Here is a 23,732-nt window from a genome sequence, read left to right as displayed (position 1 = left end):
TACCCATAAATTCGTCTAGTGCAGAAAATATAATCTACGAACTGCTGCAATTATTCAGGTTATGCAATTATTTTACAGCAGTGAAAACGGCAACCATTTTACTTCAGTAATGCTCTAGATTACCACCTACAAACAGATAGACAGATGCCAAAGACTTCCTTATACATCATGTATAGTAGATGATAATTTTGCAATTAAGTAGTTGAGAATCATCTCATTTCAATGTAATACATTGTATTGTGCGCTCGCTCTCAATAATGTATCTAAAATTACTACATATCTTGTTCATTTCATACCACACTGGTGAAGTAACTTCGCAGTCACTTGGGACGAGTGCCAATTACGTGAAGAATTTTATAGAATCCTTCCTCGCTCTACCTACACTAGGTGTAGACATGCCTATAACTGAAATACGGACTTTAGCTAAACTTGCAAGAGACCCTGGACTTTACAACGAAGACGCGTATTTAAATATCAGCCAGCTGGTGAACAAATATGGCTACGACTTTGAGGAGCACTTCGTCACGACCCAGGATGGATATATTTTGGCGCTCCATAGGATACCCGGAAAAGGGCCGCCAGTTCTTCTTGTGCATGGTCTTCTATTCAGTTCTGATGATTACGTCACAGCTGGACCTGAAAGTGCTTTATCGTACTATTTATCTTCTGAAGGATACGACGTCTGGCTCGCCAATGCAAGGGGAAACAAATATTCCAAGAGACACGTGACTTTATCCCCTAATCAAAGTGAATTCTTCAACTTCAGCTGGGACGAAATGGGAAGATACGACTTGCCAGCGACTATAGATTATATTTTAAGTGTAACTGAGCGAAAAAAAATGAGCTATGTCGGCCATTCTCAAGGCACTACAGCTTTTTTTGTCATGTGCTCTGAATTACCGGAATACAATGATAAAATTTCAGTTGCGATCGCCATGTCGCCTGTAACATTCTTTTCGCATTTCTTTAGTCCGTTTTTGAGGTTTCTTTTTAAAATCAACTTTTTTGCTACCCTATTGGCTATAGGTCAGCCGGAATTTTTACCAGACGCGACCCTCTCTAGTGCTGTATGTAGGCCTGCGCCGGCTATGAAGTTTATATGCATGAATATTTTTGTATATTTGTATTTTGGATTTGACAGAGCTCAGTTTAATGTTACTAATGTACCTGTAATATTTAACCACAACCCAGCTGGGTGTTCTGCGAAACAGTATGAGCATTATAGGCAGTTGTTATACTCTAATAAGTTCCGCCGATATGACTACGGTAGGCAAAGAAACATGGAATTATATGGTAAAAGAGTACCTCCTAATTATAGTTTAGATCGAGTCACTGCTCCTGTGGCTATTTTCTACAGCCTCAATGATTGGATTTCCAGTTATGTCGATGTGATAAAATTGCGTCGGATTTTGCCCAATGTCGTAGATTTCTATAAGGCTACATTGTACAGCCATTTAGATTTCCTTTTTGGCAAAAATGTGAAGGCCAAAGTGTATGGTCGACTTTTGGCGTTAATTAGGAAGTTCGATGAATAAAAATTGATAGAAATGGAAGTGGTGTTAAAGTCGAATTCTGGGGTTTGCCAAAGATTTGATATATTTTGATACAAATAAAATGTTAATAACATATTAGTTATGAGCTTATGTTGTGTTCATGATCATCATTAATTTAAGAGCCACGTTACGTTACAACATAATTTTCTCGCACTCATCATCTCCCGTTATCCCGTTTTTCACAGAGTCCGCTTTCCTAACCTGATGATTACACAGGTGCGGTTTTTACAGAAGCCAGTCTGACCTTTCCCGCGAAGGGAAAACCAGCCCAATACAAGTTAGGTCACAAACCTCCGCAATGCATTTCTCGGGAATGTGGGTTTCCTCGCGATGTTTTCCTTCACTGCTGAGCACGTGAATTAGCACATTATACATGAATTTGAAAACAAATTCTAAAATCACTGGTTTAGGCCTATGCTGGGATTAGAACCTGCGACCTCAAAGTCAGAGTCAAGAATTCTACTAACTGGGCTACGACGGTCCTCTTTCTCGTACATTTAATAATACGAAATAAAACCGATACTATATTTATGCTCCTTTCAATATACTATAACCCCTGTAAAAAATCGAAGAAAAATTTCATTAATTTACCCACCTTTACACTCATTTTTACCAACTTATAATTTGAGATACAATTCCTTAGCGCCGCACTACCTTCAAATACACCCTTGTTCTTACCTTTAAATAAAGTGTTCGTGACTCCGGACCCGTGAGTAATATTAGAAGGAAACAATTAAGATTGACAAATTAAGTGACAAAGAAAACAGTATTGAGAAATTCAGAACATATTAAAAATTACACATAAAACAAACTTCAAAAGGGCAGCGATAATAACAATTTGTTCTAGACCTCACTTCACTTTTTAATATTTATGGCTGCATCGTTTAGAAACGATGATTCTACCAACGTCAACATACTGATGAGAAAACGGTAAAAAAAATATTTGTCGGTGACAGTCTCTTGTGAAAACTAACATTTATTTAGATACGGGACTCATAGTGTTACCACCTATTACAGAAAGATCGAAATCCTCATCAGGAATTAAAAAACAAAGCACTATGTAAAAACTAAATTAAAAAAAGCGACCAAGTGCGAGTCGGACTCGCCCATGAAGGGTTCCGTAACAGCAAGTAACATAATATGAAAGTTTTAAGATATGAATAACAACTGAAAAGGGAAAATAAATAGTTTTATACATACATAAATGAACTTACGCACCAATTAGTTTTATCTTTCCTATACTTGAGTTGATTGAATGAAAAATAAATTACGGTTTACGATTTATGATGTATTAAAAAAAAACTACTTACTAGATCTGGTTCAAACTAATTTTCGTTGGTAGTTTGTATGCTAATCTACATCATATTTTTTTTTTTAGTTTTATCCTCTTCTTATTTTAGAAGTTACATTTTACCACTTTGGAAGTGTCTCTGGCGCAAACTATTCAGTTTAGAAAAAAATGATATTAGAAACCTCAATACAATTTTGGAAGACCTATCCATAGATACCCCACACGTATGGGTTTGATGAAAAAAAAATTTTTGAGTTTCAGTTCTATGTATGGGGACCCCCAAAATTTATTGTTTTTTTTTTCTATCATTGCGTAAAAATCTTAATGCGGTTCACAGAATACACATATTTATCAAGTTTCAACAGGCTAGCTATTATAGTTTCGGAGAAAAGTGGCTGTGACATACGGACGGACGGACGGACAGACATGACGAATCTATAAGGGTTCCGTTTTTTGCCATTAGGCTACGGAACCCTAAAAACAACAATCCACTATACTAGGAACAAAAGAATATTAAATAGTACAATTTGTAGGTACAGTTGTCCATGAACTAAGGATATATTCATTAAAGCATTTATAAATAATTATAACAGTTACTAACCAACACGCTTATAATAATTCATAATGTGGATCGTAAAATGAATCGCGTGCTCAGCGTTGAAGGAAAATATTGCAAGGAAACCCACATTCCCCAGAAATGAGTTTCGGATGTATGTGACCTAATCTGTATTGGTTTTCCCTTCGCGGGTTACCAGGTCATCTGACAAGGTCAGTTTATACAGGGTGTTAGTGACATCGTAACGAAAACTTTGAGGGATGATTCAGGCCATGATTCTGAGTTGATATCAAGTGACATTTTCCGTCGCAAAAGTATGGAACGGAAAATAATTTAAATAAGCTCTAAAATTTTCATGACTTCTCCGACAGGAAATTCCATTTGATATCGACTCAGAATCATGGTCTGAATCATCCCCTTCAGTATTCGTTACAGTGTCACTAACACCCATACCTACTTGTATGGCTACTGTATGTACTTGTATGGGGTGTAAGTGACATCGTAACGAATACTGAGAGGGATGATTCAGCTGATTATTCTGAGTTAATATCAAGTGGAATTTTCCATCGCAAAAGTATAAAATTGAAAATAATTAAAAAAAACTAAAAAAATAACATGAATTTTGCGACGGAAAATTCCACTTGATATTAACTCAGAATCATGGTCTGAATCATCCCTCTGAGTATTCGTTACGATGTCACTAACACCCTGTATACTCAAGGGTCTTGAGGCAGTCGCTTCTATAAAAAAGAGACCTCTCAAATCTTCAAGTCCGGTACTTGGACCCTGTGAAAAACGGGATAACGCTAGGGAGATGGTAAAACCTACTAATACCCTAATATTAAATAAAAAAACATAGGTACTTAATATGAATACGAAAATATGTAACCTTACACGGATATGTGTCCTAATTCGGCACAAAAACACACTACGTAAGTTTAATGCCCCTGTTTAGTTGAAATACATATTAAAATATAGTTTCGGAGGTTATTACCTTTTAGCCGTGACACCTTTGATTTAAATTTTAATCTTTTACGTATTGCTAAAACTTGCAAATAGGGTGACATAATATTTACAAATGAGAAATAATAAAACTAAGAAGTAAGCTTATAAAAACATTTATTGCAAAAACAGGTACATTATAAAACTTAAATGTATAGTATAAAAATCGGCTACATTGTTTCACAAAAATACTGAAATGATTTTTTTTTAGTTGTGCAAAATGAAAAAATAAATAAATAAATTAGGAACAGAAGAGTCCATAAAATACTACCTTGCGGTAGCCCCATGAAATGTCACACCAAAAGAAAATATTCTGAAATACAATTATTAAGTTCAATCAAATAATTATAATTATCAGGACATAAATTAATATTAAAAGAACGAAGTAGGTATATACGATATTTCCTATAAAAAAACATAATGAATTTGAGATCTATAGAATCAAATGCTTTAGTGAAATCAAGAACAACAAGTAACTATGAGAAAAAATAAACATTAGAAAAGTTGAATATTTTGACTGACCTGGCAAAAATCCGTATTAAAAATGGAAACGACTCTTACATTTTAGTAGGGGCACTATTTCTAGTTATGTTCACATTATTCGTTACACGACCTCTACAAATACACTGGTTATATTGCCTTTTTAACGTGATTTTGTTGCAAAATGTCCTGACTTTAGGTTTTACACTTTATTTTCTATAAATACCACAACACAACACAAAACGAAACATTACGAATATAGAATAGGTATATTATAAAGATGAATAGTATATAAGAATTATCAGGTAGTATATCTTCTTATTAAATCTAAAACACGTTCATAGACTTTCGGCCTCACATTTTGGGCGTAAAGGTAAGACAGGTGATTGTATTGCGTTACTTCGTGGAAATCCACTACATTCGGCAAATTTTGACGTAATTTTAACACATCCACATAACTAGACCACCAGTCACTGAAACTGTAGGTAAGTGCTACGGGGGCTGTAACTCGATTCAAACGATAGTTAGGAGGAAACCTCATACCGTATAACGCCATGTTCCCTTCTCTACCATAATCGAACCTTCGAAATTTACCAGAATTCAAAACTTGTTTATAATGAATAAATTGTTTGGAAGAACACCCTGCTGGCGTATGGTTAAATATAACAGGCAAATTAGTTACATTCAACTGAGCTCTATCGAAGCCAAAAACTAAATAATTAAAAATATTACTACATATAAACTTCATCGCCGGTATCTGAGTGCAAATAGGGCTTGTGAGAAATGAATTCGGCAAAAATTCCGGTTGGCCTATAGCCTGTTGGGTTTCGAAGTAATTTATTTTAAAAAGAAATCTCACAAAAGGGCTAAACAGGCGCGAAAAGAATGCTATTGGAGACAAGGCGATTTTGACAGTGATTTTATCGTTATATTCCGGGAACTCAGAACACATGACAAAAAACGCGGTGTTACCTTGAGAATAGCCAACATAACTCAACTTTTGTTGCCCGGTTACATTTAAAATATAGTCTATATTCGCTGGTATGTCGTATCTTCCGATTTCGTCCCAGCTGAAGTTGAAGAACTCACTTTGATTAGGGGATAAAGTCACGTGTCGCTTGGAATGTTTGTTTCCTCTTGCATTCGCGAGCCAAACGTCGTACCCTTGAGAAGCCAAGTAGTATGCTAAAGCACTTCTAGGTCCAGCTACAACAAAATCATCTGAGCTTAGCAATATCCCATGTACCAGAAGAACTGGCAGCCCTTTTCCGGGTATCCTATGGAGCGCCAAAATATATCCATCCTGGGTCGTGACGAAGTGTTCCTCAAAGTCGTAGCCATATTTATTCACCAACTGGCTGATATTTAAATACGCGTCTTCGTTGTAAAGTCCAGAGTCTCTAGCAAGTTTAGCTAAAGTCCGGATTTCAGTTATAGGTATGTCTATACCTAGTGTAGGCAGAGCGAGGAAGGACTCTATAAAGTTTCTCACATAATTGGCACCCGTGCCAACTGACTGCGAAGTAACCTGACTGGTCTGGTGCGCAATGAACAATATGATATGGAGAATCTTTAGAGACATTTTCGAGAACGACCGCACTATGCGGTGTAACACATTCAAATGAGCCCTGTCGGGATGTGATATGAGCAATGACCTCTGCTATATATATCTGGTATACCAGATATATCAGGTAGGTAAGGTAAAGGCGGAGCGTACCTTAGTGCAGGAAAAAAAATACACAGGTCAACAACCTGGCAGTTTAATGTTAAGGCTGCAGTCGCCGCAAAATTGAGTCGTTGCGTTTGAGAATAATGTTCAAAATCATTTTAATATGCTTGTTCAAGAAATCATAAACGCGCTTATATTCTAAACGTATAAGTAAAGATATGCAAACATCCAAAATATTAATCTGCTTACATTGTTATCATAATAAATAATTATACTGTTAAAAATGTATTCCATAAGGGCAAGAAACAATGGTGTCTACCTACATTCAATTCCAGACCCTATTTCGCGAAATTTAAGTTTACTTTTTCTTCTTTTTTTACCGAATATTTGGAAGAGTAAAGTAGAGCAACTTCAGGTATTGTGACGTCAGCGGGGGTGCTCCCGAAAGGGGTGAAAATAATTCAAATTCTGAATTCTGCAACCGGAAACTGGGCCCTTAAAGTACTTATTTATAGATGACTTAAAAATCTCGTTTTGTTAGAGTTCCGTAAGATAAATTGGAAATGGGAAATCCCTAAGATATGTATCCGTGTTGGTATCGCATGGGTTACCTCACGCCTACAAACCCTAATGAGGTGGGCAGTCACAAATAATCGGAAGACATCTTACAGCCTGAAGTTCTTCTACCGTATTAATTGTGAGGTGGTTTACCAACCTCATCAACCCTGGTGTCAGAGTTATTAATGAGCCGCCAAAGGTCCCTGGCGTGACTCATGTAACGACTACGTAGTTACATCAGTAAGTAGAAGCCGTTTAACAGTTTAACATGCCTTCCGAAGCACGGATCATCTTCCTTTCGGACAAGCAAGTGGTCAGACTGTAAAGTGCTATCCAAACTAGGGATCACAATGTTTTTTGTGATGTGTCCCCCTCCGGTATTTGAATCCGCGACCTCCGGATCGTGAGCCTAACGCTCAACCACTGGACCACGGTGGCCGTCACACCCTGGGCTGACTGGCTTACTTTCCATAGATGATACACTTTAAAAAAGAAAGATGAGTATGCATGGTGCACCGTATTGGTTTACGGTGCGTCGAAGGACGTAATATACGATCCCAACGACCCGATTACTATAGCCATAGAGGCGGCGACATCAAACTCTTCAGAACCCCGATACCGACCCCGCCGGCGTGGTCAACGATTTCCCTCAATCAGCGCTTATCGCTATCGACCCCGCCGGCGTGGTCAACGATTTCCCTCAATCAGCGCTTATCGCTATCGACCCACTAGAGTCGATTAATTCTTTCAATCATTTTTCCTCTCAGACGACGCTCTTAGCCTAGGTTCGCGCCCAACTGGGCACCTTCAGGCCTGTTGTCTTAAACGTTGTACCGGGTGAGAGCCTTCAGCGCTCTCCGTCCAAGCAGTTAATGCCATCTGCGGCAAATCTACAATAAGTCACGGCAATATAAAAAAGCTAACGGTGCATCATACATTATTCATCTTTGTGCAAACAAAGCATGAACACGACATCAAACGCAGCATAACATTAATTATTTATAATACATATATACAGACTCTTGAGAAACACTAATTGCCATGCGTATGAATGAAGCATCCGTTATAATATATAATCGGAAAATTAATATCTCGATTTAATTAACTGCCTCCGTAGTCCAGTGGTTGAGCGTTCTGCTCACGATCCGGAGGTCCCGGGTTCTAATCCCGGTGGGAACAAATCACTTTGTGATCCCTAGTTTGGTTAGGACATTACAGGCTGATCACTTAATTGTCCAAAAGTAAGATGATCCGTGCTTTGGAAGGCACGTTAAGCCGTTGGTCCCGGTTACTACTTACTGATGTAAGTAAGTAGTGGTTGCATGAGCCATGTCAGGGGCCTTTGGCGGCTCTATAGTAACCCTGAAACCAGGCTTGATGAGGTTAGTACCAACTATATGCGATTGAAAATTCCACCTGATATTAACTCAGAATCACGGCCTGAATCATCCCTCAAAGTTTTCGTTGCGATGTCACTAACACTGTATAAAAATAAAGCTAAAATTTAAAGCGTTGTTGTCAAAAAAGGGAGTATAAAAACTTGTAAAAAGGTTATAACATTATTAAATTATAAAGTAAATTAAAGACAAAAATTACTCGATATTTTTTTTATTAACATTTTAACAATTATTGCTTTTAACAACTTGTAATAAAACCTACTTATAGTAACAATAAATAAATGCATCTTGCATCAGCCTTCTTAATAAATCACAGAACATATTACAAACTAATTATTTACAGGAATTTACGCTTATAATTATTATTATTTAAGCTAAGTTGTGATTACAACTATTTATTTTACTTTTTTCTTTTTCATATAACTTATTATATTTTATATGACATTTTATACAAACAAAATTAGTCCTGTGATCTTCGGAAAGCACGGTAGACGAGTATCATTTACATTAGGAATCTTTTTATAACATAGGAATTCTTATTACTAAATTAATATTTAGTAAAAGTACTTATTTATTTAAGTGAAGCTTTAGGAACCTAAACTTAAAAATTTTCGTGTTTTTATTTTTTCCACATTTTTTTTCATTTAGTAAAACTAAATTAAGTGTCTACCTGTTAAGTAATAATTTACCGCACGTTGCTAAAAACAGAACTATGGTGTTTTAACAATTAATTCCATTTTAGTAATCCAAACATGAATTCAAATTCATAAATTCGTATTCAGTGGTTTAGAGCCCAAGCCGGCATTCGAACTCATGAAACTACGATGTAAGTCACGCCTTCTACGAACAGGGCTATAACGGATTCCATAACCCACATACTAAAAAGCCCTTACAACATTTTCCAACCACTCGAGATGGTCTTGAACACTAGTGTAGATCCCCGGCGACCCCTGCGTACCACAATGCACATTGCCTGATGACGTCACACCCCAGAATTCAATCGCCCCCTTATTTAACGTCAAAGGCCCTCCGGAATCCCCCCTACAAGTGTCAATCCCTTCTTCGCCGCCTGCGCATATGATCTTGGCAGGCAATATTGAGTTTCTATACGCATTCTTACATGATTCGACCGACCAATGAGGCAAAGGGATGATTTTCTTAATATTACTATAGATGTGGGTGTAGGTCAGCTCCCCCCACCCTGCAGCGGAAAATATGGCGTCATGTGGTATGGAACCGGTGGGTAGACAGATTGGCCGAATGAAATCTGTAAAGAAGGAAATGGTCTCTAACTACTTTCAATTAGGTACATTACAAGTTAAGAAAGAATGCTCTACTGTCTGTAAGTAAATTACTTACACAATATAACAACGTTGATTATTTAACCTAAGAATAAAATAAAAAACACAAAATATAAATGTATATGGTTTGACGCAATCAACCGAAAAAAGGCCAGAGCCCTTATTCAATGATAAACTTAAACTATTGTCCACATTAATGTAGTCAATAATAACAAAAAGAAAATAGGTACAAAAGGTGGACTTATCTCCAAAAGAAATCTCTTCCTTCCAATAAAAGTAAAACTTACCAGTATAAGGGGCGTCACTTTCAAGAACGATCACGGCAATATCGTCCTTACTGCCGTCGTAGCCCTCGTGCACAATGACGTCAATGACGTTTATCCGAACCACGGGGTCTGCGCACACGCCGCCGACGCAATCCGCGACCGTCGACACGTCATACTCGCCCAATCGAGCTACTAACCTGCAAAAAATCAAATTTAGTTGATTAATATTTGATTTATTTCACCGATATTATAACTCAAAATAAAAAAAATATCCCATGCAATTCAACGTATTGAATAACAATATAAATAAAATTGTTCTATGTAAGTATGGTTGTTTCATTAATAAACCTAAACGTAAAAATAATTCTAAACCAATACGATTTATTTTTAACAATTGGAAAGGAAAGTGTTGAAAGAAAAAATAAATTAACAGGAAGCGTTGCATAATAATGCAACAACAATTTCCATGACAGCTTTCAAAATGTTACTAACATTTAACTTGATAAAATGTTATCCAAATTCCTTTAACAATTTTAATTTAATTTAATTTTTACTACTTTTTTCTACTGCTTTTTATTGCTTTATGCCTTTTTTAGCTACTATCTTCCAGAGCGTGTTGTAAGGCTTAAAACCCGAGAGATGGATTGTGTATTTAATTTAGTAACATTATGGACAATCGCTATCCCTTCCCTCCCTCTCCCTGTAGATCCCTTATCACTATAATCATCATCATCAGCCTATTAACGTCCCCACTGCTGGGGCATGGGCCTTCCCTATGGATGGATAAGGAGATCGGGCCTCAAACCATCACGCGGGCCCAGCTTAATCACTATAAGATTCATCATATTTTAGCAAGTTGTCTTTGAATGCTTCTGACTTGTACCTATGCCCGCCCCATTGAGGACTCATTCGTTTTTTCGAAAAAAGTTTTTTTCTAAAAAAAAATGTCACCTCGGTAGTGGTGCAAAATAAAAAAAACGAAACAAAAAAAATGATAGTTATGATCTACGTTCTACCCATTTCTGATCGACCCATTAGGGATTACGGGCGTTTGTTTATGTATGTAGGTTTAAATAAAAAAAAAAAATATATATTATAGAATGCCATTACATAATTACAAAAAACCCTTACCTGCTGAACAAGGTTTTTTTGACACAATGCGCCGCGGTAACAGCATGGCGGCTATCTATAAGCGTTGCTGCGCATCGTATGTTCTTCTTCAACCCAACGTGGTTGTAGTACTCCAGATAAACCAACCATGGGTTGTGGTGGATCAGGTTGGTGCTCGCTTCAACACCACATTGCTTCACTGTGGAGAATTAGTAATTTGGGTTTTTTTTTTTATTTGTAGGCATTTGCTTAGCATTGGGACGTATATAGCCAGTTTATGTTATGTAAGATTAACAGACGAATAAAAACAGTAAAACTAATAGGTAAAATTAAAAAAATAAAATTTAAGAACAAAAATATTTTGTTTACTACTGTGTGTAATAAGTTGTGAAGATAAACAGTAATATGGTAGAAAAAGAAAGTCTTTTTTGTTTATTAAGAAAGTTAAATTTCTTTTAAAAAATCTATTATTAGTTAACAATAATAGAAAAAGGGAAGAAGAATATCTAAGGTAAATAAAAAGTAATGACATTAAAATTTTAAACTATCAGCAATATAATAAATAATCAATTAACATTAACAATAAACAGAACAGTATTATCTTAATCATATCCACTGAGATAAGAAAGTTCTTTTTATTAAAAAGATTTGAGTGCGTTTGGCCACGATCCCACCTGGCCTTAAGCAGCGATGTGGTCTAAAATGGAGCACGCAAACTCGAATAACCTATTAACTATAGCCTTAATTAAAATGCAATCAGCCAATCTACCTACCATCTCCAGTATGCTTAGATCCAAAAACTCCCGCCACACAAATAACACACAAACACAGGAACACTAAAAGCTGCATTTTCACTGAACAACCACTTTCTATCACGGTTGAGACAATCCTGATCCTCTTTGAAGGCTATAGGACTATATAAACATCAGGCCAATATAGGCAACAGCCTAATATATGACCCTATCCTTTTACCGCATAAATGCGAATAGTCTGAAACCCTTAATTCCGTAGCTTTTATAAACGTGCATTTTCCTCTAATATTCGAATTATTAATGTTATTTAATAGTTCATTTGTCCGGATTGTGTAATATTAATGTATGTTCCGCAGAATATTAGCGCCGCGGCTTGTGCTGTGTGAGGTCCATTTATTGAGGACATCCACCTCTGTCACATAATATCATCATCTGCCAAACATTATCCCGTTTTCACAGGGTCCGCTTACCTAACCTGAAGATTTGACAGATAATATGATATCAAAAACTTAAAAAGTGTTTCTGTAATGTCATTTTAAGAACGCTTTTTTGGTATTATTGTAATGTTACTGTGGCGTTATCTAACAATACATATTTTCTTTTTTTTTCAAAATTAAATAAAATATTAAAGTTTTAATAAATATTCTATTCATTCAATTATTCCTTATAACCCCGTGGTTTCAGATAGTAATGTGACGATTTTAAACTTCAACAACTTTTTTAAAAATCATTTCATACTTTCTTCTACAAGTTATCAGAGAATGTTATTTCATATCTCTGTGTAATTCATTGGGGCTGATTCCAATACTCACCATCTAATTTTATATAAATTATACCTGTCATTTTTTTATCCGCCCAAAAGGATAGGGACGGCATAAAATTTACGGAACACACGTCAATTTCGGGAAGAAAGAAATTGAACAAAATACCTCCCAAAATGTTATATTGTCCAATAAACCGACAGCATTAAATTGACACTCATTTATTTTAAAATTAACAGTTGTCAATCATGCGTCCCTTTCCTTTTCGGCGGATAAGAAAATGACAAGTATAACTTAAAATAACATCAGATTTTATCAACCGCCATTTATTCAACCACCGTAAATATTTATTCGATAAATGACCGCAAAAAATTTATTGTTTATTTTGTTAATTAAAATAATCTCAAACGGAGTCGTGTGCTTTAATTGATATTGCTATGAGGACAAATGTTGTATTGTGACGACATCGTGATGTCAGAAACTTCGAGTTTGTATGGGACAATACAGTGTGAGAAGTTGTATTACTTAGTATGAGCCAATGTAGGGAAACTACGTTAGCCACGCGCCGTTGCTGTGATTGATATAAAAAAACACATTTATTAAGCGCCTTTAATCCTTGTTTGGGCTTCCACATGATTGATGTTGCCACACGAATCATTGTTGTACAATAAATGTACAGTCACGAGTACTAATATGTATACACTTTGAAACCATGTCACATTAACATTTTTGACAAATTAAACCGTAAATCTTATTAAATGTCAAATATGATAGTGCGACAGAGTTCTAAAGTGGGTACATGATATTGCTCATGACTGTACTTATTGCTTGGAGACAATGAGGAACATTCCATACTATGTTCCTTAAACACAATATACATACATACATAAACTCACGCCCGTAATCCCTAATGGGGTGGGCAGAGCCACAAGTAATCAAAGACAACTTGCAGCCACTGTTGATACGAACACAACACAAACACAACAAACACAATATAGATCGCGCTTTACAAATTTTTCATCGTTTAACCTCCTAATTTCATGGATAACTTATGCATCAGTTTTATTGATATTATAGTTGTTGTATAAAGCAACATTCGCCTTCTCTTTATTATATTTTCGGTTGTTTTTATAACAGCAAAGCTTTCGATTATATCTCAATTGGGGTGGTCAGGAGATACATCCATCTCACGGTGAACTAAGTATCCACACCTCATCGAGCTTTCTGTTAGACCAGCGTGATAGGTTGAGTGTCTTATTCTCAGTCGGTACCAGGGTTCGCACCGACGCAAACCGGTTCACCACAGTTATTGCATGTGTTTGATTAACATTAAATCGCTGTGATTGAGTCATCTGCAATCGTATTTCTTCTAACTTTCGGTACCGACTTCCGTTTCGCAAGTTTATTATTTATTTATTTGTAAAGTGACAGAAAATGTGTATTTTAATGTATATTTTTTTATATGTATGCTTAAGTAAAGGGGGTGAGAGCCCTCAGCACTCTCTCCTTTACGGTCAAACCTCAAAACAGTTTATTATTAACAATAAAAATGAAATATAAAAACCACGAGTTGGGGACATAATAATGATTTATTTTCACCAATTATCAATTACATACGCAATCTTCCTTAAACTATTACATTTGAAACGACATGCAATGCGGAAAACACTATTACAGGGTCTGAAATTTACGTTTTTTTTAACATTTAAAACATGTAGAACATTGGTAGAACCAACAAAAGCTTCATATAAATTCGAGCAGAACTTTGGACGTATATAGGATGATACACGAGATATGTTAAACCACTACCCTACACGACTATGTTTAATATTTTTTTACATAACATAAGCCCACGACTATATCCCAATCGGGGTAGTCAGAGGTACATCCATCGCAAGATGAACTATATACCACACCTCACCGAGCTTTCTGTCAGACCAACGTGATAGGTGGTGAGCCGTATCGCCGTCTATAATGGTCGAGCCAAATGTGTTAGTAAAAACTGCACTTAAGATAAATTGATAACCTAATAATAATTAATATTTTTTTCATTAATTATAAACACACTAAAAGCTAACATTAGTACACTAACAATCAGTACTGCTCGTTACCCAAAGGATCAACTTAAAAAAATAGTTAAGAAAAAATAGAAAATTATATCATGCACTTTAAGTTTAGAAAAATATAGGAACGAGCATCTATATAGAACATAGTTATTATATATATTGACTACGTTACATACTCAGCTTGCTTTAAAAAAAATAAGTTAAAAAATTAGCCTCCCATATAGCTTGCTACATATTTATCTAACTACAAAAACTACATTCACTCTTATAAAAGATCAGGTGTAATCTATAAAAATGTTATATTTAAAATATATATAATATATATTCATTATTATAAACATTCGGACACAGTATAAATATAAATGAATATGAAAGTTTTGACGTGAGCGTCAAAGGTCCAAGTTTACAGTCGTATATAGAACATTATTAGGTTATACTAATTCACACAATTACATTTAAAACCGTTCTTTGACACTCACATTACATTTTATATTTACACGAAGTTAAACATCAATTGGCATTTAATTTTAATCAATTCAAACACATTTATTTTTAAATGACATTTATCTTCATGTAAACATTTACATTTATTTATTCTAACCTCGAAAATATTCAACATTTCTCGTAAGGGCGTTAGCAGACGAAGCGATATGAATCTGCGTTAACCCTAAGTCTTTGACGACTGTAATTTCAAATATCAAATACTATTTTATATAAAAAGCATTCTGATATTCGAACCTTCGGAAAAGTCGGAAGATATGTGCGACGTACAAATGTATAACATTTCAAAGATTCAGTAAGTATACAAGTTTACGAAACCTCTAAGGAGACAATTCGTGTGCAAATGTCCCGATTATTATTGTTAAATGTTGCAAACGGTTAGCTTTGTGTAAAAGCATAAAAGCTTTTTGTCCCTTTTTAGAGATATAAAAGCGATGAGTCATAAATATATTAATTTACTGCTTCTAATTTATTTATGTATTTTGAGTCAAAATACCCCCCTTTAAAAACAGATTTCAGACATATCTCATACTCATACGAAGCGTCTTAACAAGTTGATTCTTTTGTTCAGAACAAAATATATATAAACAAAAGGGTTTAGCCTGAATTTGGTTTTTTTAGTATGATTCTGTTTACCCCATGGTACATCATTGTTTCAACCAACAGAATCCAAACACACCTCATTCGAAGCGTCTAGCGAGTTGCTATTTTGTTCTATGACGACTTTCTCGAAATGCGCTAAACATATTCAACATTGAAGCGGTGTAACAATCCATAATTTCTTATTATTATTAAAGTTTGATAATGTGGAAACATATAAAACCTATTGTTTTCGTGGCAATACACATTTCACATATAATCCGCCTATATTTTTACTGAGGTCACATAATAAAGAATAATATTACGTAAAGAATGGTAACTCTCTGCCCCGCACCAATTCGTGTCGGGCGCCGAACTAGATTTACCTCACCCCCTCTGGGTCTAACTTTAGTCTAAATGAGCGTAAGCCGCTAAAAAGTAGGGGAGCACGCGCGAACTGTCAGTGAGTTTTATATATGGGGTTTGCGGCGTGGGCTAAAGTGTTTTAACAGGGAGTTAGTAACGACAAAATGAGTATACGAAATACTCGGAAATTGTACGGGATAGATAGGGGAAATATGTACTGCGCAACAGAAGGATAAAATGTTAATTTATGACCACACAATTTCGGAACTTTTGCACACTCAGTCAAAAGATTCGACTTCACAAAATTCTCTCAACATACCTAAAAAAGAATTTAGCAATATAACTCCATTTATATTACTGATAATTCAAGTATTTTTGTGAAGTCAAAAACCTTAAATAAACATTTGCATTAATTTACATAATCGTACGATAATTTTCTTATTTTTTCGTTTCTATACAATGCGATAGTAGAACTCCCAAACTTGAGCTTGGTTATAGAAAAGTGTACAATGTAAAACATTGAATAACAATTGGATAATAATTTCTTAAAAACTATCCTATACTGTTACAAGCAACCTACAAGCTATTGTCCGTAACCCGTGGGGAAATACATTTATTTACCTAATATTTTGTTTGTAAAACATTTAAATTCACGGCGAATTTACATTGGTGAATACATGTTCATTTATCCGTAAAGTTGACCAATGCAAATTAGATCTTAAAGTGTCAGTTCTTATAGATAATGAAATATACTAAAATAGCTGCTGAATATAAAATTTCAAGTATATTTTTATCAATTGGACTTATTTGTCCAAATGGTAGGTACAGTTTGAAGATATGTACGTAGATAAATACTTTAATTAAATAGGTATTTTCCAACATATTTTCAATAGTGAATAATTTCCACACCATTATGATTTTCAGATAACATACATAATCTCACGACTATATCCCAATTGGGGTAGTCAGAGGTACATCCATTTAAGATGAACTAAGTACCCACACCTCATCGGGCTTTGTGATAGGACCAATGTGATAGGTCGCCGTATATAATGGTCGGGTCAAATGTGTTAGTGAAAACTGCAGTAAAAGATATAATCAGATATAATTTAAATTATATTTAATTTTACGTATGTCATATAAATATACGAACCAAATATATAAAACAGAAAACAATGACGGAGACGAAGAGAGCGACAGAGCGTGTTATCATATCTCTCCCTCTCGCATACTGTGATTGGCCAGTTCCGTTCGGATACACACACTGAACTACTATTACGTCATTATCGCGTGTTCGTAATACCAAATAGGTAGGTAAGTACCTACCTATTCACTCTTACACACCCAAGTTTTAATATGGAAAGAAAGAGTACTGAGATATAATTTTATTGGTTGACATTAAAAAAAAATTGCACGGTCGGGGGCCAGAAAATAAAAATATAATGTTCTAGACAGGGGCCCGATGGTCCGACCGCTGCCGGCCGGCTGGCGTGGCTCCTTCGACTATTCCGCTATATTTAAATATTTTGGCCTCGTCATCATTTCTTCATTTCAGTCAATCTAATCCGTAAATTTGGGGTGTACACCCTCCCAAATGTAGGTTTCTCTTAGTTGTCGATCCCGGACAACGGCGCAGCACCACCAGTTCATGCTTGGACGGCTGAACGATCCCACCAGCGGTGTAAATCCCAGAATAGACCACCTGATTTATCATCACAAACGTAGAGGGCCGATCGTCTCTAAAATGCACGGGTCGGTTTTTAGTCTCACTCCAATAAGTTGGAAGTTGTATTTAAGTGTGACGTTGTGTAAACTTCGATAGCGCGTTTCAGGACTGCACTATTGAATGGTGACGCCATCTGTTGCATGTGGGCGGAACTAGGTGATCAACTAATTGGCGCCGCCACAGACGTGTTAACCGATGAAGCTGTTCCAAATACAAATGTAATTCCTAATTTCCTATGTCGACGCTCCGTACTAGTGCTGTCTATCGATAGGCGACTATGGATATATTATTGATAAAAAACTAGTGTCGATGGTAGATGTAGATGTATTGATGGTAGGTATCGATGTTCCTTGCCATAGAGTAGTTTCCAACTAGTCAAATCAGTTACTTTTTACTAAACGTCGAAACACGCGATTACTATGATATTAAATTACTTATGACGTCATAGAAAAACGTGACAAAATGTCGGACTTATTATTACATATTTCTTTATTAAGTTAAATAGAAAAAAGAAAACGTTTTTTGTCACCTTTAGATCTGTATTTATTTAGCAATCAGAATTTCATAAATTATCTTTGACCTAGGAAACTACCAAATTGTCAGACACAATACTATATCGATATATAGCAATAGTCAGAAGCAGTCCTACCATTAACACGTTCACTGTGTATGAACCACATTTGAGACATGAATTTGAAACTCAAACTCAAATACGTGCATGTCCCACATGTGGGGCACATTTTTTCTTGCCATAGTGTGTCTATTTAGATAAATTCCAATGTGTTCATCGAAAAATAACATTGCACTTGAGGGGTTGATATCTAATTTTCAGTTCCATCCTTCCTTTTTCACTTTGAGCTTCTATTTTTGCAAGTTTTTACCACGCAATTCCCCGTGTTGCCAGTTCGGCGCCTAATCGCGCACTGAGGTAGAGTACTGTCATTGTCGCTATATTAACAGTAACTTTGCGTCCCACTTTTCGAGCCCTGATGTTCAATCTACGGTAGTAGTAAATCTAGGAGTAAACCTGTTAACAATCGATAGTCGTAACTATGATAGTACTCCGTACGGCCTAAGATGGAAACCATGTCACATTATGTTTTTTGACAAATTAAACCGTAAGTCTCATTAAATGTCAAATATAATAGTGCGACAGGGTTGTAAAGTGGGTACATGATATTGCTCATGACTGTACTAACAACTTTATGACGGTGTCTGATGTTTGCCCGATACAGAAGCTAGTAGACCGAATGATCTACGCGATGTGATCTGGATTATGTTCGAAGATGTATGTCCAAACGCCATGGTTACCTGTTGACAATGGAATAAAATTTTAAATCATGTGAAAGATATACAGGGTGTTAGTGACATCGTAACGAATACAGAAGGGGATGATTCAGACCATGATTCTGACTTAATATCAAGTAGAATTTTCCGTCGCAAAATTCGTGTATTTTTTTGTTTAAAAAAAATTGTGCTTATAAATTGACGTGTGTTCCATAAATTTTATGCTTGTCGATTACCCGTCCCTTTCCTTTTCGGCGGATAAGAAAATAACATCATCGTCATCATCAGCCCATTAACGTCCCCACTACTGGGGCACGGGCCTTCCCTATGGATGGATAGGGAGAACGGGCCTTAAACCATCACGCGGGCCCATTGCGGATTGATGGTTATTAACGACTGCTAATGCAGCCGGGACCAACGGCTTAACGTGCCTTCCGAAGCACGGAGAAGCTCGAGATGAAAACTTTTTTTTTGCGGTCACCCATCCCATGACCGGCCATTGCGAAAGTTGCTTAACTTCAACAATCGCAGACCGAGCGCGTTTACCGCTGCGCCACCGAACTCCTTATTATTATTTTTAATGGTCGTGATCGCATATACCTTATAGGGAACTTGCCCTTCCTACGTTCCGTTTCCTACAATTGGTTAGTCACAAACAGGAATCCCTCCACGTGACGAGTCGCTTGGCAACCGTAACGACCGTGTGACGTGAAAACAGGTTTATCTCATTGACATCCTTGTGGATATGTAGTCGAAGTATGTAGCATGGAAAACCGAGCGTTGCCCTCACGATTAAATTGCGATTACGAAATTTCTGTTTAGCAATAAGGCAATTAATAAACGCCTATTGTGCTTATGTTTTACTCGTATGTTTATGTCCTTTGTATATGTTGTTGTGCAATAAAGTATTATTGATTGATTGATTTTTTGATATACAAGTTATTGCCACTAGACGGTCTTCCCCACATTGACTTTATAATCCGTTCAAGAATGATCTTCATAAAAGGTAAACAAATATGGCTGCCGATATTTTTTATCTGTGTCAAAGTGTCAAACTGCATACTAGTGAAGTGCTGAATTGATTTTAGCTCAAGTTATTTTATCAAAATGAACTGACTCTCTTGGGTTGTTTGAATATTTTGTATGATAATATTTAAATATATATTGTATGTTTCTTTGTGGTTACACTAACTCACTTTGAAAGTCATTTTTTCTGCGAATTTCGGCTTATTAAGTACAGTACACTCACTTAAGTTATTCACGGAAGTGACTCGTTTTCCTGACCTGAATGAAATGTCTCATCACTAATCGTCAAATTGACAGCTAGCCACAGATTAACAAGAATTTATGATGTCAACTTTTTTGTGTGAGGTTTTGTTTGATTTTTGTTTTTACATGAAAAAATGTGTTTTTAATAATTATTTTACGTTAATTTCACATTGAGCTAAGAAATCATACATCTATTGAGTGCTACGGATGTTATTAGGAGAATACTTTGCGTAGTTTAGGTGAAATTAGAACATTCTTTGTAGTAACAGGTTTGTTTACCTTTTATGATGATCATTTTTGAACGGACTATACCTTTATCATCATCAACTTAAGAGCCACGCTCTTGTCGGTATATCATTCTCTGTTCTTGTCTATCAAAGGCCAAAAGGGCTTCGGTGCTCCAGTGGTTTGAGCATTGAACTCACGATCCGGTCCTGGGTTCAAATCCCGATGGGAACACATCACAAAAATCACTTTGTGATCCCTAGTTTGGTTAGGTCATTACAGGCTGATCACCAGATTGTCCGAAAGTAAGATGATCCGTGCTTCGGAAGGCACGTTCACCCGTTGGTCCCGGTTAGTACTTACTGATGTAAGTACGTAGTCGTTACATGAGCCATATAATGGGCCTTTGGCGGCTCAATAATAACGCTGACCCAGTACCCCACTCTGTTTGAAAAACGTAATTGAGTTTCCTAGGTCAAAGAAAAATTATGAAATTCTCATTATTAAAAAAGACAGATCTAAAGGCCACAAAAACCCTTTTTATGAATTTCAATAAAGAAAAATATAATAGTAAGTGCGACATTTTGTCTTGACTTTCTATGCCATCACAGGTTGCATTTTCATAAAAAATCCATAGTAATTTAGTATTTTGTCATTAAGTAAAAAATAACTTATTTGACTAGCTGGAGACTACCCTATTTATGCGTTCTTATAACTTGGTAACTTGTAACTTATGAACGTGTAGACTTGTAAGTTTTGATAAACACGGCATTGGTATGATGAACGGTCACGAGCATTAATATGCATACACTTTGGTACCATGTCACATTAACTTTTTTGACAAATTGCACTGTAAGTCTCACTAAATGTCAAATAATATATGTTAGTGCGACAGAGTCCTAAAGTGGGTACATTATATTGCTCATGACTGAACGTAATCGCACGTGTGTGTGTAGGTATATTATGGTGGTTAGGGAAAATCCTCTCAAGGTGGACACAACTCACTCCTCTAGAGGCGTGGCGTAATAATATGATTGTAACAGGAGACACGTAACACACGCACGTAAAACACGTACACCTGCACTCATAAAGTGACCACTCAAGTTTCCTTGCCCATTAAAATAATTAATACATTTTTGTCGGTTGCTAAGAAGAAAATACTGTCGAATCGCTTTCCAAGCCTTTGAAAAAACTTTTACAATAAGATTCCCATTGACATTCAGAATTTAACTTTAAGGGTGGTATTAATAAACTAATCTCTATCGCTATCGGCCCACTAGATTAGTTTAATATAGACGATTCTCAAACGGCACCTTGAGCCAAGGTTCGCGTCTAACAAGGCGCCCTCAGGCCGGGTTTTTACAGAGGCAGTCACTTCTGTAAAAAACTGAACCTGTCAAATCTTTAGGTTAGGTAAGCGGACCTTGTGAAAAACGGGATAACGCTAGGGAGAATATTATAGATTTTATAGAAATTCGGGCGCTTAGTAACATATCTACTTCATATATGTACATAATACCATTCTCTACTAAGTGAATAGGTATATTACTTTCCTGCAACACAATAATCAAGGTAAATAGGCTACTTGGCAACCTATTCGAATGAGATACTTTTTACGAAACGTCAAAAGGAAACTTTCCTTTGAAATGTGTATGGAAATACTGTCCTGTGACGTCATCAATAAAAGCGGTCAAACGTAGTAATCATTCAATCAATCAATAATACTTTATTGCACAAGAACATATATAAAGGACAACAATCACATAGGACAGGAATCATTGTTACTTAACTCATAAATAAAATTCGACAATAAGTCGAAACGTAAAGTGAGACTGATTTTTGATCATTATAGAATAACGGCCTCTGTGGTCCAGTGGTTAAGCGTTGGACTCACGATCCGGAGGCCCCGGGTTCGAATCTCGATGGGGACATATCACAAAAATCACTTTGTGATCATTAGTTTTAGGACATTACAGGCTGATCACCTGATTGTCCGAAAGTTAGATGACCCGTGCTTCGGAAGGCACGTTAAGCCGTTGGTCCCGGTTACTATTTACTGATGTAAGTGAGTAATCGTTACATGAGCCATGTCAGGAGCCTTTGGCGGCTCAATCATAACCCTGACACCAGGGTTGATGAGGCTGGTATTCCACCTCACAACCCACACGATAAGAAGAAGGAAATCATAGACTGGCTTCCATTTTTAAATTAGCATTTTATAATTTATCTTTGCCTTAGTCAAATACCGTATTTTCACATCGTAACACGATCATTACTTCATATTTACAACAGGAAAATTTATGTGTTGTGAACTTGTGAGGTGACGAAACACTACGTCACTTTGGACGGTTTGATTTGGGCCCCGTATTCAATACATTAACATGCATGCATGTGTGTGCGTATTTGTATATGGGTATTACTTATTGTTTCAGCTTATCTTAACCACAGTAGGCTTAGCTTTATAGCTATCTGAGAATGACCATACATAAAATAAAAGCTATGTGTTTTCCCCTTGACAACTTGATATAGCATGGAACGATCGGGGTGGGGGGAGGCATAAACAGAATCCCCTCCAATCAACGATCATTTGCCTAGCGTCATCCCGTTTTCACGGGGTCCGCTTACCTAACCTGAAGATTTGACAAGTCGAGCCTTCCAACCCGAAGGTAACCAGCCAAATAAGAAAATAAAACAATACTTAATTGTATCACTGACTAGGCTGAGGAGCTCGGTGGCGCAGCGGTTAACGCGCTCGGTCTGCGATTGTTGAAGTTAAGCAACTTTCTATGGGTGACCACAAAAAAAAAGTTTTCATCTCGAGCTCCTCCGTGCTTCGGAAGGCACGTTAAGCCGTTGGTCCCGGCTGCATTAGCAGTCGTTAATAACCATCAATCCGCACTGGGCCCGCGTGATGGTTTAAGGCCCGATCTCCCTATCCATCCATAGGGAAGGCCCGTGCCCCAGCAGTGGGGACGTTAATGGGCTGGTGATGATGATGATGATGATCACTGACTAAT

General features: G+C 36.4%; 4 protein-coding genes across 4 annotated transcripts in view; 1 reads left to right on the top strand and 3 right to left on the bottom strand.

Annotated features, from left to right (window-relative positions):
* The first annotated feature begins 322 nt into the window (after positions 1–322).
* LOC126377454 (lipase 1-like) lies at positions 323–1,535 on the top strand. The gene has a single exon (XM_050025188.1). It carries the CDS (start codon positions 396–398, stop codon positions 1,533–1,535), a length of 1,140 nt encoding a protein of 379 aa, XP_049881145.1. The 5' UTR covers positions 323–395.
* A 3,620-nt stretch (positions 1,536–5,155) lies between these two features.
* Positions 5,156–6,464, bottom strand: LOC126377453 (lipase 3-like). Its single transcript, XM_050025187.1, has one exon. The coding sequence runs from the start codon at positions 6,462–6,464 to the stop codon at positions 5,184–5,186; it is 1,281 nt and encodes a 426-aa protein (XP_049881144.1). The 3' UTR covers positions 5,156–5,183.
* A 2,523-nt stretch (positions 6,465–8,987) lies between these two features.
* On the bottom strand, positions 8,988–12,083 carry LOC126377400 (melanization protease 1-like). The gene is made up of 4 exons (XM_050025134.1): positions 11,957–12,083; positions 11,205–11,382; positions 10,095–10,270; positions 8,988–9,773 (listed from the first exon to the last, which is right to left on the bottom strand). Exons 1-4 carry the CDS (start codon positions 12,030–12,032, stop codon positions 9,385–9,387), a joined length of 819 nt encoding a protein of 272 aa, XP_049881091.1. The 5' UTR covers positions 12,033–12,083; the 3' UTR covers positions 8,988–9,384.
* A 6,179-nt stretch (positions 12,084–18,262) lies between these two features.
* LOC126377433 (protein MTSS 1) overlaps positions 18,263–23,732 on the bottom strand; it is a 225,663-nt gene continuing 220,193 nt past the window's right edge. The window contains exon 26 of the mRNA XM_050025176.1: positions 18,263–19,245. The gene's annotated coding sequence lies outside the window, so the exon portion shown is untranslated. The remainder of the gene's footprint in view (positions 19,246–23,732) is intronic.

This window comes from Pectinophora gossypiella, chromosome 23 (assembly GCF_024362695.1).
Source record: "Pectinophora gossypiella chromosome 23, ilPecGoss1.1, whole genome shotgun sequence".
NCBI lineage: Eukaryota > Metazoa > Arthropoda > Insecta > Lepidoptera > Gelechiidae > Pectinophora > Pectinophora gossypiella.
Note: the sequence above shows the minus strand (reverse complement) of the source record. Positions and strands in the feature narration are given on the sequence as shown.

Coding starts and splice junctions, on each gene's coding strand:
- LOC126377400 (XM_050025134.1), bottom strand. CDS start 12,032: ATGCAGCTTTTAGTGTTCCTGTGTTTGTGTGTTATTTGTGTGGCGGGA. Junction 10,271..11,204: donor AAAAAAACCTTGTTCAGCAG/GTAAGGGTTTTT, acceptor GATTTTTTGCAG/GTTAGTAGCTCGATTGGGCG. Junction 9,774..10,094: donor AAGTGACGCCCCTTATACTG/GTAAGTTTTACT, acceptor CCTTCTTTACAG/ATTTCATTCGGCCAATCTGT.
- LOC126377454 (XM_050025188.1), top strand. CDS start 396: ATGCCTATAACTGAAATACGGACTTTAGCTAAACTTGCAAGAGACCCT.
- LOC126377453 (XM_050025187.1), bottom strand. CDS start 6,464: ATGTCTCTAAAGATTCTCCATATCATATTGTTCATTGCGCACCAGACC.